This window comes from Macrobrachium rosenbergii, chromosome 13, assembly GCF_040412425.1.
Source record: "Macrobrachium rosenbergii isolate ZJJX-2024 chromosome 13, ASM4041242v1, whole genome shotgun sequence".
Classification (NCBI taxonomy): Eukaryota; Metazoa; Arthropoda; class Malacostraca; order Decapoda; family Palaemonidae; genus Macrobrachium; species Macrobrachium rosenbergii.
The window spans coordinates 7686630-7705553 of NC_089753.1; the positions used below are offsets into that span (position 1 = coordinate 7686630).

At 37.0% G+C, this 18924-nt stretch overlaps 2 protein-coding genes across 2 annotated transcripts in view; one reads left to right on the forward strand and one right to left on the reverse strand.

Annotated features, from left to right (window-relative positions):
• Positions 1-4509, forward strand: part of LOC136844618 (uncharacterized) — a 22303-nt gene extending 17794 nt beyond the window's left edge. The window contains exons 2-4 of the mRNA XM_067113903.1: positions 1447-1664; positions 2073-2309; positions 2698-4509. Coding sequence (XP_066970004.1) covers positions 1447-1664; positions 2073-2309; positions 2698-2875 — 633 coding nt within the window. The 3' untranslated portion in view covers positions 2876-4509. The remainder of the gene's footprint in view (positions 1-1446; positions 1665-2072; positions 2310-2697) is intronic.
• Positions 4510-9421: 4912 nt separating this feature from the next.
• On the reverse strand, positions 9422-16800 carry LOC136844620 (uncharacterized). Its single transcript, XM_067113904.1, has 4 exons — positions 16621-16800; positions 13472-13659; positions 12407-12610; positions 9422-10246 (listed from the first exon to the last, which is right to left on the reverse strand). Exons 2-4 carry the CDS (start codon positions 13657-13659, stop codon positions 10069-10071), a joined length of 570 nt encoding a protein of 189 aa, XP_066970005.1. The 5' UTR covers positions 16621-16800; the 3' UTR covers positions 9422-10068.
• Between the last annotated feature and the right edge of the window lie 2124 nt (positions 16801-18924).

Sequence of the window (18924 nt, forward strand, 5' to 3'; positions counted from 1 at the left end):
ATAACAATAATGAACAGGGATATTTGATTTTGCCAAGTAAACCACACTTGCTACGAAGGCAAATTTCATCGAAGTGAGCAAACACATACACGAGAGGGCGATTTATTGGCTGGACCTGCTCCAGAAGTAACTGAATACTACTGAAACCAACGACACGTCTTTTATGTAGCGGGCTGCGGTGTCGGTACGAGAGGGGATATGGGCTCAACTTGCAGGCACACCATGATTATTAATGCTCGGTGGAGCCGTTTATTGTCACAATTCATCAAATCTAAAATATGAATTTTATCGCTAATTATTCGTTAAATACATTTCAGCCATCGGTAAAATTAGTACTAATGTCAATAAGCTGCGGAACGGGGACAATTTGCTAATCGTACAGGAAAAAGTATACCTTAGTTTAACTACACCACTGAGCTGATTAACAGCTCTCCTAGGGCTGGCCCGAAGGATCAGATTGATTTTACGAGGCTAAGAACCAATTGGCTACCTAGCAACGGAACCTACAGTTTATTGTGGAATCCGAACCACATTGTAACGAGAAATGAATTTCTACCACCTGAAATAAATTTCTCTAATTCTTCATTGGCCGATCGGAGAATCGAACCCGGGCCCAGCAGAGTGCTAGCCGAGAATGATACCAATCCGTCCGATGAGGAACTAATCGAGGAGTATTATATCCATCATAAGATGTTTAATACGTAATTAAAAGCACTACAACAATTTTCAAAACCAGAATGCCCTCTTAAGTGAAACGGACAATGGGGCGAGAAACCTATATCATTAGGTGGATAGGCCCGTGAAAACAAACAAAAAAGGAGAGGGAAAAATATATTTTACTGACATGTTGCTTCAGAACTGCTCTTTAACGCAACAACAATGAAAGTAATTGCTAGTTCTTAGCCGCTTTACCAATATACAGTAACAAAAAATACCGCAAATTAAACGTAACGGGAATTTTAACCAGACGAATTAATATGTCCGTGGATACTAACCTTTATCCATCATGAAAGTGGCGTCTTTACCTCTTCGAACTAGACGTTAGCCAAGTAGGAAAGATAACTGATCACCACAGAGTACAAAGACAAAATGACTGCAGCTCGACTTAAGAACATGGAGTTGACGACCCCACAACAAATGCCAACTGTTTAGTTTTTAAACAGCCATTCGTTTTGGGTGTTCTCTACTCTGGTAAAAGCTGGCAATACATCTTTTTGAAATATTACGTTGCTGATGTTTTTTTTTTTTACTAGTAGAAGCCAGCATTTGAGCAAATACTTTCCAGAATGGCACTGTCAGCTTTATTTTTATTAATTTTTTTTTTTTTTTGCAGTTTTTGACACACTAAGAGAGAGAGAGAGAGAGAGAGAGAGAGAGAGAGAGAGAGAGAGAGAGAGAGAGATTCATTAAGTTTAACAAAAGCTCAGAAAAAAATTTATTTAACAGATGCGGACGGCGAATCCATCTCTGGCCGTGACGGTGTTAGTGCTGGTGACTGCATTACTCGTGCAAGAGGCATCACCCCAGAGTGCCACCGTGTCCATCAATAACCAGGCACTCTTCGGCCTGGGCGCTGTCCTCCTGGCGAGTGGCGTCGCCTACCACGTTGGCAGACAAAGTGCTCTCGGTTCCGGTAACCAGTACAGAGGAGGAAATAGGCACTTGTAAGTAACGCTCTAGTATTAATAGTATTTCTGATGCTCTATATTATATTGTACAAGCCTGAACTTTATGCCATAAAATAGTCGCAATTTTCCTCTTAGTAACGATATAAAAATAACTGTTATTTCATTTAACCTTTTTACGCTTTTCAAGATCATTCTACACATAATGTATATTAATATAAAAAGGGTTTAATTTCTTCATGTTGGAAGGTTGTCATTTTCCATTCAAAACGTTCTTGTAGTTAATTTCTTTTTCAGTTCACCATTGAATAACTTCATTCATTCAGGCAGCTATCTTGAATAATTGTATTTCCCATAACAAAGACACAAGCACTAATCGATCTCTTACGTCGAATTAACGCCCAGAGCAGTCTCCTAACGACATTATCTTTCTTTTTCCTTTGCCAGCAACAATGGCTTCCCTTTCTTCGGCCGTAGGCGTCGCCGTCAAACCGAGGAAAAGCCAGGAGGAGTCGAGGACATAGCAGAGCCTTTGAACGAACTGGACCCCCTCGTGGCGCAACTCTTCCAGATGGCTCTGGATAGGGACACCACCGGATGCAGTCTCCAGCTGACTTGTGCCATCGGTGGCAGACCATCCGTTGCCTTAACGGGCCATGCGAAGCATCTTCTCAGGGTCCTCAGGTGAGTTACGTCATTCCATTTCTCAAAGAGCATTTAACTACGAATGGCAGTTCAATCTTAAAAGTAGGCATACCAGTTGTATATATATATATATATATATATATATATATATATATATATATATATAATATATATATATATATATATATAAAAAATTTATATAATAATATATATATTTATTATATATATATATATATACATATATATATATATATTTATTATATTTATAATATATATACTTATTTACAATATATATATATATACACACACAAGCACATACTGTATATATCCATGTGTATATTTGATTGTGTAAATTCCTAATATTTTCATAAGAAAGATCTTTGAAAATATACATCTAATTATACAACTGCCTAAACTATTATTCCAGTCTGTCTGGTACGAAAGCGGAGCGCGATGGCGACAACTGGAGAGGCCTGGATGCTTACAGAACGGCCCTGGACCTCGGGCGCGACGGCGGCAACTGCGATCAACTGTTTCCTAACTGCCCCAATTCATCTGAACAGCTGATAGATTTGTTCCAGAAAATGAGGGTCCTCGGAAACTAGTCAATAGACCCACAAGAGATCAAACCATGTTAACCCTGACGTCCAGCACGAACGGTTACTTCTGAACACGCCTTACTCTTCGGATTCGTAGGTCTCATTGTGACCCAGTACCGTTCACATCAGACCTCTAATACCTGGAGTAAGTTTCAGCAACAACTGGTTACACGAATGTGCACGGGCGTTGATTCTAAATTCAGCCCCCTCTTTTTATTGGTATCGGGACCAGCATGATGGAGGGACTCTCCTTGTATCCCTCCACACGCAGGAAGCCTTACTTCCAAAGCCTAGACGGTAGCTTATGTAGATTTATACCCTGATGATACAAGATCTCCTGAGAACCAAAACCTAAGTCAACGGTTGGTCTGTACTGTAAGCAGCACGAGCACTCGTAACTGTCCCAACTCACCCTAAGAGTTCAAACTACATGGTTCAAGATCAAAGCACGTCTCGCGGTGAAATCAATCATGCCAAAACCGAAGTACGGTATTGGCAACGCAAAAGTAAATTCTCATTTATCCCTCAACTGTCCATTTTTCCTCAGCTTTATCAAGATTTCATTTCCTCCACAATCGTCTCCAAACACCTGATTTTGTTTCACTTCCATTCGCCTCTAATAGGAAGTCTGAATACGAAAATTTTTTATTGCTACAAGTAGTTAAATCAACAAGCCAGGTCTAAATCTGTACAAAGTAGCAGTCGAAAGAAAGGACGAGCTGCAGAACAAAAAACACCCTTACTCTTATCCCCTAATTTGAGCCAACACATCAACCATAATGCCATTAGAACGAAGATCTTTATAGTTGAGGTCTTTGCTCATATGTTGCAGACAGCAATTTCTATAATATTAATTGCAATTAATTCACGTCCGTGCAAAAATATGTAATAATATATGTTCCACGGGGGAATATATCCATTAAAAGTCCAAGGTCCGTTCATAACATTTAGTAAAATTCCTTAGACAAAAATGTAAGGAACTTCCTGTCTAGAAGAAATACTTATTCCATCAACGTCAGTGCCTTTAGCCATCACCTGTAGTAAGAAACTATTGTACGAGGCTATAAAAATACTCGTGTTAGCATGTATTCTGTTAAAATATACGGGAAAAATTTACTTCGGGCAAAAATCCATCAGGTCAACACGTCTGTCTTGAAAATTGCTCATAACAAACACTTGTGACTACTCTTACACGATTCAATATTCATTTCATTTTCTTTGAGTGGTTTCCCGAACAATTTGGGGGCAGCTGCCTTCATCTTTCTCTGAGGAAAGAAAGTACTTTATTTTAAAAATCCACCCATATGAAGGGGCAGTTTCCAACAGCTCAGGAATCAGTCATTTATTATCTAGGGCTACGTCGTATTTCCAAAATAAGCCTCTGAAAGGCGTATGTACAAGCAAAAGCAAAAATCTATGCCATTTTATAAGTATGTATGGCGTAGGGACGTGGCGACACCACCGCCGACCTCTGGGAGATGCAGTTAACCAAAGAGGGCACTGTGGCTGAGTTGTGCAGCGCTAGGCTTACGTGTGCTAGGTCCGTGAATCGCTCCTTCCTACCGCCCACCAAACTGTAAATGCTTACTAGCGTCTGCTGAGGTCAAGAAAAGACATTAGGCTACTAATTACAACACACACACACATATATAATATATATATATATATATATATATATATATATATATATATATATATATATATATAAAAAGCCTTTTCCATAACAGAGGGTGGCTCCCATAAAACGATAAATATCACTGCCATATTCATAATTTACCTGCTACATGCATACGCCTAGAGAGAAGGTTCATCAGTTGTGATGCACCATTCACTTCTCTCCTGCACACTCACCCCTTCTGGATGTTGAGTCACCTCCGCTATAATTCTTCCACGCTCTCTGTGCAGCCCTTTCCAGTCATCCCCTCTACCCCCTTCCCATTACTTCTGAACTAACATCCTCCATTTTTTCCACAAAAACAAACCGTCTAAAAACTCAGCTACCTTCTCTCACATTTGCTTATCTTTTTACCACCTGTGTACTTACAGCACTGGTCACCCTTTCAGTTCTTATCCCACGTATGTAACATTTGTCTCTGCAGCTTCCGCATTATTTTTCACCCATAATCAACATCCACACTTCACTACCGTGAAGGAGAGCTGGCTCAACAGTTCTTCCAAAAATTCCTGCCTTGGCTTCCACATACAGCTCCAAGTTTCCTACCCATCACTTACACAAATACCGCTGCCTTCCTCGCTTCACCTATTCTGTGACCCACCTCCTTCCTCATCCTACCATCAATTGATATATTTGCTCCCCCACACATGTACAAATCTATCGATTCCATCTTTTTACCCTCCATCCTAACATCCACTGCTGCATCTTCCTGATTTCTATTTACCTTCATATGTATGTATATATATATATATATATATATATATATATATATATATATATATATATATATATATATATATATATTATGAATTTGGCAGATACTGCTGTATACTGTTGTATTATTTTTCCCCTGTAGCTATGCCCTGATAGTAGAAACGATTAACTGGCGACGGAAAAAATAGAAAGTGTGCACAATACGGGATGTTTACATGGACATTTATATATATATATATATATATATATATATATATATATATATATATATATATATATATATATATATATATATATATATATATACTGTATATATAGACGGTATACGGATGAGTAAATAGGAACGTTTGACCTATGCAAATTACCAGGTATTTATCGTTCATTTCTCTCTTGCATACTATTTAAAATGCTCCACGAAGATGACATTAATTAGAATGCCTTGCTATTATTTAATTAATGTATTTATTTTAATAAAATATTTAACTAATGCATTTGTTTTCTTCACACACCTCACGTTTTCCACAGTAAAACAGAATATGGTTAAAACATTCATGTTTTCCCCTAATCCCGTAAAAAGAATTGTCGTTGTAAGTAACAAACCGCACACCTAAAGTTCCCGAAGGGACAAGAATTTCCAGTACTTAAAAGTTAAGAAGGAAACAATATTTACAAAATAAAATTTCCAGTGAAACGGGGCTTGCTTAGGGAAGCTAACTCATGATAAATGTGATTATGAAACAGTCATGGCAAATGGATTTGATTACATACGAGAAAGCAAGAATATCATTCGAATGGTTTCACCGCAGAGGAGCGAGGACTACCTCGTCCAAGTTCACCCGATTTGGTGGTAGCATACACTTGGACGCAGCAATTAACACACACTCACTCTCTCTCTCTCTCTCTCTCTCTCTCTCTCTCTCTCTCTCTCTCTCTCTCTCTCTCTCTCTCTATATATATTTATATATATATATATATATATATATATATATATATATATATATATATATATATATATATATATATATACCTCTCCTAGCTGCTACCCAAAACAGTCGTTTGACAACTGGGTACCTAATTCACTCCTTAGGTCTCCAGAGCACACTAAATTTTGGGCAGCTTTCCCTTCTCTCTCTTTGATGGGTCGTTTAGTTGTGAGGAAGACGCTCTGCCACCAAACTACGAAGTCAAATACCAGAAAGAGTAAGAGAGAGATAATCCTAAACTGAGGAAGGCTAATGATTTACGTACAATTATGATTATCGACGCCGCGCTGGGGAGATCTAATTGGACAAGTTCCAGCTTATAAATACTGAGATCCATCGCTCTGCTGATGCACTGATCTGTCAGGCATCTCATGTCAGATGAAGAAATCTTAGTATCTATGACCTCTTCTGATTTTATCAACAAAATAGGCAATGATTTTAAATGAGGAAAATACATGATCTGATGCCTAAAATTTCCAATGTCTTATTCATTCCTCTTACAAATATAAAAACTCTCGGTTATTACAACGGTATATAATCCACATCTTGACCTATTCGAATACACTGTACCCAGGTCATCTGAAGAGCCTGGATATTTTCTCCTCATTCATATTCAATTGCCTTATTTTACTTTCATGAAGGAGAGTTGACTCAGATATCTCTTCATTTATTCCTACTTTGGTTTCCATAGTCACACACTTCTCTTCCGTACCCTCCTTAGCTACCTACTTTCTTATACTCTGTGATTTACCTCTTCTCTGACCGTAACATTACCCGATACACTTATTCCCATACACCCTTGTCATTCAACCACTTCTGGTCTTCCACCATCCATATTGACATTTATTTCTTCATCTTTAAGACTTCTATTTACCCTTATTACCTAACTTTGCTTTACCATCAATAATTATAGCATTAACTTTCAACTCTATCGCACACACACATTTTCAAACTTCAACCAGTCACTGTAGTGCCTCTTCACTGTCATCATATTCTTGTCATCTGTAAACATCAGCCACTCCAAGCTCCATTCATGATCCCCCTCCTTTTCCCAAAGCTATGCACCTACTAATACGCTAAGCCAACCTCTCTATGCCTTCGTTTTGCAATACACATACCTCTTTTACCATAAGACCTTCCAGCTGCTCTCAACAGTGTCTTGAAAATCAGACAACATTAGCAACAGCCACATGCTATCTCTCATTCTCGTATTTTAAATTTCTCTACATCCGTAAATGCCACATGCAGTATTTCCCCTTTACTCTCAAACTTCTAACACAATTGTTTCATAACAAACACTGCATCTTCGTTTAAGTCCCATTGTCTTCTATTATCAACCCTCCTGATATCTGTTTTACTTCCTCAGGCAGTCTTACCGCACATATTGCTGCACAGACTCAGTAACTGTCTATATTTATTATTACAATTACTTCTAATACCTTCCTCTCCTAGAACATGACAATTATCAGTCTCATGTACTTCTCTGGAGCCTTTCCCATCTCCAGATGTACTTTACACCTAAGGGTAGACATTCAGTCACACTCGTAAAAACCGTACTTTCATTTTTAATTCCAAGATCCAGTCGCTAATTAACTAACTCTCACTTCATCCCTATGTTTGCATTTCCATTACTTTCCTTCTTCACCTCTCTTGCTTCTTAGTTAGTTTATATATCCTCTTGTATACTTGAACACGATTTTCTCTTCTGCTTTGCCAAAATGACCCAACCAATCACCTTATCTCTACAATAAACTTATAACTTCATCATTGCAACACTTACTGCTTTTATTCCTTTCCACAAGTAATTATAACCACTAAATATTCACTACTGAGTCAGTAACGATGTCCTTCAATTTAGCATATTCCTTATCGACTTCCTCTATTATAGTCCCTGTCATCCTTGCCCATTTCGATCAAAAATATCATTTTGTGTTCCTCTCACTTTCTTATCAAACTCACTTACCTTAATGACATGAATAGCAACAATTTGAACTCTCCTTCTCCAAATAAACCACCTTCTGTTTTCCTTTAACCAAATAATGATCAGCTATACCTTCAGCTCTTCTTCTTTTAACCATTCAGTCATATAGTTTAACAATCTTTTCCTCGCCAGTTATATTTTCCAAATATACAAATGAATACTATTCTTTGGAAACGATGAATTCCCTGCAAGCAAAGCTGTCTCAGAACACAATGACAAATGGTGCTCTACATTCTCATTCACCCCTGGCATTCCAAATCACCCAGCTACATCTCTTTCACCACCAACTACCATTGCATTCAAATCATACAGCACAGCTACCAAATTCTCATCCTACATACCCAACCTGGTATAGACTAACCGCGCGCGCCCCCCACCCCCCTTGATTTTTCTCATTCTCTAACGTTCTTCCATCCCTGAACGATATAAACTTAAATCACAACTTCTTCTCCAGCGTAACTTAACTTTTCATACATGATCCTAGAAACAATCGTCCTCTATTATTTTACTTTTATCAAATATATTCATGGTTTTGCGAGTGTTACCCCCTTCCTTTCCTAACTCAGCATCTTATAGTCACTCCAAACACAGTCGAGCTTGTTTTTTCCAATCCTGAACACTCTACCCTTGTAATTCTGTCTCACTAAGTGCCAGAACGTTTAGCTGTCTTCATTTGCACAAACAGAAAAATCGTACATTTCTATTTTGCATTATATCCCAGTACATTCAATACTAAAAGGTTAAACATTTTCTCTCCCCTGACCTTTGACAACACGAGTATAAATCATGAGGAGGACAACCCCTGCAACCTGGCATTTGGCATTTCCACACCACGTACTATAAAGAGACCAAAAAGGGCAATGGTTTTGTTTTCCAGCACCCTACAGATGTAAAGTATGGTTGCTATAGGCCTCAAGGGAAAAGGCTCATCTGCTACATATGGGTTTACAACCCTCTACAAGGCGTACTCCTGCTTGCTTGAGTAGCGATGTCCAGGTAGTACTATTTTATAAAACTTCAATATCAGGCAATAACAAACTGATCAACCTTTATACACAATTTATTTTTAAATATGTATATACATATATATGTATATGTATACATGTATATGTATATATATATATATATGTATATATATATATAGATATATATATATATATATATATATATATATATACATACTGCATATAGTCATCTGTGCAAGAATGAAATATGGAATAAAGACTACACATTCTTTAATAAGTTGTTCGTGTATATAAATATTTGCAACTATCATAAATAACATTAATTCACACTAACTCACAAATGAGACAGAAACTTTCGAAATAACGCATACAGAAAACACTTTTAAGAGACCATATATAAACTGATATACATTTATATTAACATTTCGCGTCCCTCGGTAAATGACGAAAGTATGAACTGTATTCAAGCCTAAGGGATAAGGCAGCAAAGTCCTAGGTCTCTTGAGGGATACATTTCTTAAGAAGCATTAAAAAAAAGCAAAATACTTCTTAAAGTCTGAGATATAACAAAAAAACATGTTTCATGCCCTTGGTAACAGACGGTGCTCTAATCCTTAAATGTGACAATACAGTTTCCAATTATTGCGTTCAACAGTAATGAAATAATCAAGATAATGACGATAATGCCTAAGACATTAAATGTTTTCTCCCACCTAAATCAGTCATCTTTAAAACTCTTCAGTTTAACATGATGCAACCATACGACCTCAGCTACAGAAACTGCATTTCTCGCAGTGTTACTTATTACCACTATCGACATAGGGCCTCTTCTTCCCTAACACAGTACTCAAACAATGACGTTTCCCTCAAGGCAATATTATTTAGTTCCTTACAGACACCGTACTCTGGAAGGCATCCATCAGCTGTCCTGAAGAACTGGAGCAATCTGGAAATAGCTGCTCGCAGTTACCGCCATCTCTTCCCAAGTTGAGAGCCACTTGGTAAGCGTCTATTCCACTTCTTGATTCCTTAGGATCGCTTTCAGACCGTTTTGAATTGCTGGTGGGTTCAAGAGTGGATAGAAATAAAACATCATGAGTATAACCTAGAATGGCTAATAATAGGCTGTGGCCTTCAATCTTTTTTTAAGAGACTACCACTGAGGCGTTGGTAGTGATTATGGTGTTCACGGGCGTCATGGTAAATATATCCCTTGTACACCTAAATTATCTCTTGAAAATATTTATGTGCACAATAGTTTTTCACAGCTCAGCTAGTGTTAGTTTAACGCTGCAGCTCAACAAAAGGGGTCACAAGAATCAGTCAAGTAGGTTACTAATCTTCAGCAAAGTCATACTTCACTAAACATATTTTAGCACGCCAGTAATCCATATTTCAAGGGGCATGCTAAGCTTCACAAGATAATATCTTAGTGATCAAGCAGTTCAAATCCTACAAGATAGGCTTGGTTTCAAAACTCAAGTAAAATTTCCTCAGTCCAACAGATCAAATTTATTTAATACAGTAACATTTCCAGTATCAAGAAGTGCAAAAGTTCAACCTCAAGTAATTCAGACTTTATGAGCAATAACAACTAAAACAATTCGATTTAATTCCCGGTCATCTGGACGGCTCCAACTTCGGAGTCAGTCAGTTTGTACTTCATAAGACATGATAGTTTCACCAACATGTTAAAATGTGTAGTCAAGAAGTGTCAAACTTCAACATTTAGGCAATTCAAACTTTATGAGATACAAGAGTTTTACCGAGTAACATGTCCAGTCAAGCTCTTAAAACATTCAGCACCCAGATAGCTCAAACCTCAAAAGACTTGCCAGTCTCACCAACACAATAATATTTATTGTCAAGCAGGTTAACTTCTAGACTCAAATTACATTAAAATTTTCTGCAGTTAAGTAGGTACCTTCCCAATAAATGTCGTTTCAGCAACCAACTAAAATCCTAGTAGGCAGTGCTTATTTCCAGTACCAAGCTACGTTGAACAAGTAAATAATCATTCGGAAGCTTTGCAAAGTTTCAGTGCAGGTAAAATTCATTATATCATAGGGTTCACATGTTATCTAGTTTCCCCTCGAGAAGATACACTTTCGCAGTTGTAAATTGCCCCAGACAGCTAAAACATTCCACAAAACATGAAACTTCTCAAGTCACAGAATATTTATTGACTGAGGATTACCTCACAAAATGAATATTGTTTACAGCTGACCAGTAACTAATGAATCTTGCTTTTTCTTAGATTAACAACAGTTTATAGCCACTCAGTACTCCGCAAGTCAAGCAGAATACTTAGGGAATCAGTAAATATTTAAAAATTCTAAAAATAAAAACATATGGCTGAACTATCGAGTCGAAATTTTTACTATATATCAAGCAATATTCCAAGAGTGCATCCATATCGGCTGTGTACCGGGAGTGAAGTAGATTTGACCTGGCTTGAAATCTTGTTAGTCGTCCCTTACTAAAACCCTTAGGGCCCAAAAGAACAGTCTCATTTGTATAATCTTCTGTATGAATAAATGAACTAACCATAAAATTTAGGTTAAAAACCCAACGCACAAGGGCACTTTCAGCCTTTCAACGCATAGGTAAGTGAGAATGAAGGAGTTGGAGTGATTGGCAGCAAGATAAAGAGATCCAGAAAATAAATAAAACAAAGCACATTGATCTGAAGGTGAAACTGAAAGAGAACTCTACAACTGCTCTCAAAAAGTAACAGTGGCTGGACAGCAAGAAGGAAGAAGGAAAGAAATGTAAGTGGAGTACAAAGCTAAAAATTCTGGTGCAGCCAAGGGCCAAAACTTTAACTCTTGTAGCGACACGACAAAAGCAGAAAATATAAAATAGCAAAGTAAAATTATTCAAAGAAAGTAAATGGATTTACTTAGCTGTAAAAGGGCACACCAAATTATAATTTTCTCTGCACTGAATTTTATTTTGTTATATCTTACTGTAATTAAATATCTTTGAAAATTTATAGTACTACAACCGCTTCATTGTCCACAATCCCAGATTCTCTACCAGTATTAGCTCCCTTTATGACACATCAACAATAAATAAATATTCCTCAAACCGTTGGAAAACAAAAACAAAACAGACCAAAAGTAACAAAGATAATCACTATACCAGAGACAATCACGACTGAATATGAAATAAGACACTTATCCAGTGATAAGTGTCTGGGAAATGACCATAACTTACCTGAGGACGCTTTCAAATTGCTTTGCATTGCCTGTTAGGACGGAGGTGGGTCTCTTGCCGATGGCACATGCTAGCCGAAGGGTGCACTTTTTGCTATCCTTTTCAAGGGCCATATGGAAGAGATCAGTCACCAAGGGGTCGAGTTCGTTCAATGGGTCCTGTCCTGCCTGACGGCGGCGTCGTCCCCAGAAGGGGAAGCCACCCCTGTTGAAAGGGTTAACTTTATTTGGTGGCAAATGTTGTTTACAACGAAGCACCAGGGGGAGCCAGGTAACAAAGATAGATAAGACATACATAAACTCAAATGCCCAAACAGAAATGCAAGCCAAAACTCAACACGAAAACATTCAGATGATCATTTGAAAAATAACGGAAAACAAATCCTTTTAATACATATATTTCTAAATCTCAAATAACACTTAATGATTCAAAAGATTATTTTAATCATCGCTTGCACACACACACACACACATATATATATATATATATATATATATATATATATATATATATATATATATATATATATATATATATATATACATATACATACATACATACATACATACATACATACATACATACATACATACATACATACATACATACATACATACAAATGTAAAAAATTTGCTAGAGAATTTAAAATTGTTACTGTAATATCTGCTAAATATGAAATATGCTGACTTGAATAAATTTAATTTATACTGTATTAAATATCAAAGTAAACATACTAAAATAGAGAAAAATATTGGAAAATTTTTGAATATCAAAACGAACTTGTCAATGTACAAAAAAAAGAGATTAAATCGCCAAAACGTCAAAATACTTGAGAATGTCAGTTATACAAGAGAATGTCAAAACTGCAATATGAAATCACTAAATGAAAACATAACTTTAACGCGAAAGTCATCAAATTCTCAAATGGTATTATACAAATTTATAAACTTCATAACAAACAAATTTACCATTTCAAAAATGTTAAAACTATTAAAATGTTCCATAATTTAGAAAGAACATATTACTGGACTTCTACGTTAATATTTTAAAAGCAAACTCACTGACCTTCCGCCGCCACCTTGCTCGTTAAAACCGTGCTGCCGACCGACGTGGTAGGCGAGACCGCTGGCGACAGCAACGGCGCCTAAGGTGAGGAGGGTATTGTTGTCGATCTGGAAGCCCTGGGGCGACACCTCGCTCACCAGCAGCCCCAACACGAGAACCGTCGCCAACACGAGACTGGAGGTCTGCATCTGTTAGTGCAAGGGATATGAACGTTCAAGTGTCACTGTGATAAAAAGACAGAGGCGGTATGCTGATATTTGAATGAGTGTATCATAATTTTCCAATTATACCGAACTTAATATTTTAATGCATTCAAATACTGAGACACTCATAACCGAATAATTCCGAATTCTCTGTACGTTAGGAAGAATTTGCACCTCCAAAGACCGGGATCCAGGACAATGCCCTTCAAGGTTGGTACGCGTGTAGCGGTTAACTTAATGCACTCAATCATCTTTCTTGATGGCTGAGTGCAATAAGTCAACTGTCATTACTGTAACAACCCTAACAGCACGAGTCTTGATGGCCCGGATGAACTGAGTCAATTGTTGCCTTGGGTTCAAATCTTGGTAAGGGAAAGCGCATTTAGTTATATATAATTATTCCCAAGGTACAATTATTCCGATATTAATGGAACATATGTATATAAATATATCACGTTTTTGTGGTTCAGTAATTAGTAACCTCGCCTCACCGAGGGACACGAGATCGATTCTGCTGGGGGCTTAATGATCAAGGTCCTTCTGAAAAATCCATAGTGTCTGTTGACCTACAGTGAATTATGTATCTAACATTTACTCAGTTGTTGCGGGTCACAGTAAACGGTGAACGGCTTGGGGCTAGCAACCTCATTCTACAAAATTTGCCGAGAACCGGAAGATTGATGCCTTCTGGAGCCATCACCTTAGGGATAATGTAAGCGTGTGAGTGAGTAAATCATGTCAATGTCATTTTGAATATGAACTAAAAAATCTAATAGTTTCTGAATATGTCGTAAGAAAATGCATATATATACTGTATATGTATATGTATATATATATATATATATATATATATATATATATATATATATATATATATATATATATATATATATATATATATATATATTCAACCATCTCTCTTTACCCTCAGAAGGCATGGTTCCATACGGGGTTACCGTTCCGTTTCTAACCTTATTCTACATACAGGATGAGTGGGGTTGCTAGCCGATGCCTTACATAGCTACATACAGCAATTAGGGTGCTTGTATAAGCAACATTATTTTGGTGTTTAAAGGCAGGCTACCCTTCCTTATACTGGCTATACAAAAATGAATAAATAAATACAGACGCCTTTCACATGGGAACTTCAACGCCACGATAAGAAAGTATCACGCATGCAAAAGACAATGAGACACCTAAATAAATGTTAGTCACGTTTGAAATAAAGGAATCAATCAGACATCTAACAAAAATTAAAGAAACTTGGAACTGTAAGAAAAAACTAGATATCGTGTCTAAAATCAGGAAAAACTTAGAAAATGTCAAACATTCAAGGGAAAGAGAAACCCGAAGCATCAATATGACCTTGCATAAATAATTAATTCCCGAGAATCCGACCTCCAATTTCTCTCTCTATTGCAATTAAGTCTCATTATGCCTCATATGAGAATATCAAAAAAACAAACTGTAGTGTAGTAATAATCTGGACACAACAAAACTAATTTATAAAACTTCCGCACTTGCATGGTTATCTGATATTTGTAGCACATTAGGCCGTCAAGGCATGGAAAAATGAAACCCAAGTTCAACAATCAAGGTGAATACTAAGAATTACTGGGACACCACTATGTGAAACACTCTCTCTCTCTCTCTCTCTCTCTCTCTCTCTCTCTCTCTCTCTCTCTCTCTCTCTCTCTCTCAGCCTGTCGTCGTGACCAACGAGACTCTCAAAATTATCGTGTTGTTGGAACAATATATTCTCCGGCTGTAATATTCATCACTTATAGCAAATATGCTTTAAATAAATCATGAATTTCTTCAAAGCATCAATCGGTGTGGCCTTGGGTAACGTGGTGTCATGGAGGGATGTGAGGTATTGTATGTCAGGGTTTCGTGCAAAGGCGCACGAGAACGTTTCTTGCGGCGAAGGTGGAAGTTTTAAATTATTCCTCTTGCAGTCTTTCAAGAGCTTCTTTTTTCTGGGTAGGCACGAACGGAGAGAGAGAGAGAGAGAGAGAGAGAGAGAGAGAGAGAGAGAGAGAGAGAGAGAGAGTACTATTAAAGATTAAACATAACACTATCATACACATCCACAATACACTATTCCTCATAAGTTAAAAACTATAATTACAGGAACGTTGCCTTCAAATGTTGGGTATTAAGGAAAATACAATTTTCACATACTAACTTTCAAATTTCTTAATCCAGGAAAACCAGTTATCACCTACCGAGATTTTTATGCCCCTCACTGGCCGTAATGTTCGACACAAAAAAAAAACATGTAAAGCGATTAAAAAAAAAAAAGTCTAACGCTTAATTTTTTCTTATCGTAGAGACCAAGAACGTTCTGAACGAGAACGAGAGTGAGAATTAAAAAAAACTATATTTGAAATCGCTAAACATTTTTAGCGTGAACAGAAGCGGGAAGTTTGAGATGTACAAGTTTTATTCGCCTGAATTTTAATATTTCTCTCTCTCTCTCTCTCTCTCACCATTTTCACACGTAAACCTGAGCAATTTCAAACGCGATTCATCTGCTCTTTCAGTCGTAGATTCAATAACATTTCTCGTAATAATGTGGGTTTCTAATTTCTGGTGGCTTTAAAATGCACTCTCTTAATACACTGATTACTAGAGATGGAAGTAATAGTAGTGGCATGACGATAACACTTTAAAACGGCAAACATACAGTATGTTTTTTCTACTATTTTATTACTATATGTTATACACACGCACACACATACACACACACACACACATATATATATATATATATATATATATATATATATATATATAATACATGTATGTATGTATGTATATGTGTGTGTGTATGTATGATCCGCCGCTACAAACATTAACCACTTGAGCGTAAAAATAAAATTCTGTTCTCCAACCATAAGAAATAAGGAGGAAAACGATCTTCCTCCTCCAACGTAACCTTACCTTCTTGGGACTAAGTGATAAGAAGCTCGGTAATATTGCAGAGATGGAGCAATCCCTTTGTCTACAATCAGACAAATCTCTCGCTCACACATTTATATATACAGACGTCACGATGACCTTAAGTGAAAGTCGGAAACTAAGCCTTGAAGTACTGCTGCTATTTGCCCTAGAGGAACGAAGTTTAACAGAAACGCTGAATTAACGCTTCGATTGCGAAAACAAAACACAGCAGTCTCTTGTTGAGCTTTCCCGCCCCAACTCAGTTTAAATGTACCTGCAGTGATTACATATGGGAGGAAAGTTTCCCTAAGTTACCCTTGTCATATCTGAGTACATAAATACTTGTTCTATGTTTGGTGTCGAAGTTGTCGTGAAACAGGATTCTCATTGGAAGGAGGAAGTCGCAAGATCCGGAAGAGTGGATGCGGAACTGGCGAATCTTGAACCGCCCCTCCCCTACCAGAGGAGAAATAGGCTCCCCCAACCTCGGTACTCTCCTTCACCGCTCTTTCCCACCTACTCAGACACAACAGCAGCATAGGGAGTTCAACTGCAATAAACACAACCTTAAACATAATAACCAGAGCGATGAATCTACCATTCCAGTCTCAAACCACTGATAATGTACGTGATATATTAAAGATTATCTAATACTATACACCTCTTCTTCTTTAATAAAAATAAAAAACGAAATTGACACCGCAATCACTTTAGTGTAAAAACCCACTGTTTTCTGCTGCTGCTTCACTGCTGCTGAACGACCACCGCACGATGCCGGTTTGCCACTATGCAAGTCGTACTGACATGAACGTAAGTCAGAGGAGTCTTTAGACTACAAGTATTCTTCATTTTCTTGTAATCCGTGAGTTTCAAACTTTTATAGGATACGGATTAAAAATCAAGATTTATTCAATGCAAGTGGTGAACATACAAACACAACATACACACACACACACACACACACACACACATATATATATATATATATATATATGTGTGTGTGTGTGTGTGTGTGTGTGTGTGTGTGTAGATATATACACACACACACACACATATATATATATATATATATATATATATATATATATATATATATATATATATGTGTGTGTGTGTGTGTGTGTGTGTGTGTGTGTGTGTGTGTGTATTGTAATAACCACAATGCCCTCTTAATTTCTCGAATTCATCACTCTTGGATTCGCTTGCCACTATAAAGCCTAAGACCTAAATGGAAGAATATTATGGAGAAATTTTTGACGTCCGTAGCAGGATTGAGGCCACATCAGGGGTATCAGAAAGTGCTTCCAGGGGTCTTAGTCTTCCGATTCTTAGCAAGTCGTTGTGGATGGGATTATTAGACGCATACGCTTCACAAGTGGCGCAATCTATCAGGTGACTAACGACTAGGTATACAATTGACTAATTAGTTCTGCAGTGGTACAAAAGAATTTACCAGGCTTATCGAAATAATCCTAACTTGCTCGAGAGTCGAACCATATCTATAAAAATATATATGATATATATATATATAGATATATATATATATATATATATATATATATATATATATATATATATATATATATATATATAGAGAGAGAGAGAGAGAGAGAGAGAGAGAGAGAGAGAGAGAGAGAGAGAGAGAGAGAGAGAAGAAACAATCTCGTCCCGCGAATGTTTAAAATAATCTGAGAAAAACCGAACGCCGAAGATTCATAGTTATAAAAGCGGATATTACAAGTGTATCGGATAAAGAGGAATCAGAATTGTTTTTTTTTTTTTTTTTGTACGCTGTTCATGTCTGCACAGCCAACCGCGATGACATTTTTTAACACTGGTACTGGTTTTTATGTGCCTGTCTATAACGAATGCACGGACTGAATGAATGAATTGTGACAGATGTACATAAAAAAAAATTTTGCAATTTTTTTATATCAGAAAACATTTTCCGCATTCATGATCATAACTGTTGGGCGGCTGCTTCAAAATAAACCTATAAATTAGTAACTGATTATTCTAATTGCTATTTCTTTCCTTGCTATTTATTACAATCATTAAAACTATATAGTTACTATAATCTACAATACGATTATTATTGTTGTTGGTGTTCCTGTCCATACAATGAACCAATCATTCACAATAACTCTGAACATTTTCCCCTCAGTGCCAGATCCTGCACCTGCTCCTCCATAAGTTCAAGCAGACTTCCTAAGATACCCCAAAAAATATACTCTACTTCGATCCCTAAACATCAAGAGCAAGTTAACCTATTCGTTTCAAATTTAAAGATGAAATATCATTCAT

What these genes read in the sequence shown, in the direction of transcription:
- LOC136844620 (XM_067113904.1), bottom strand. Translation starts at nt 13,659, where the DNA reads ATGCAGACCTCCAGTCTCGTGTTGGCGACGGTTCTCGTGTTGGGGCTG. An exon ending in GAGCAAGGTGGCGGCGGAAG is followed by an intron (nt 12,611 to 13,471) that starts GTCAGTGAGTTT and finishes CCCTTTCAACAG; the next exon opens with GGGTGGCTTCCCCTTCTGGG. An exon ending in CAATTTGAAAGCGTCCTCAG is followed by an intron (nt 10,247 to 12,406) that starts GTAAGTTATGGT and finishes TGAACCCACCAG; the next exon opens with CAATTCAAAACGGTCTGAAA.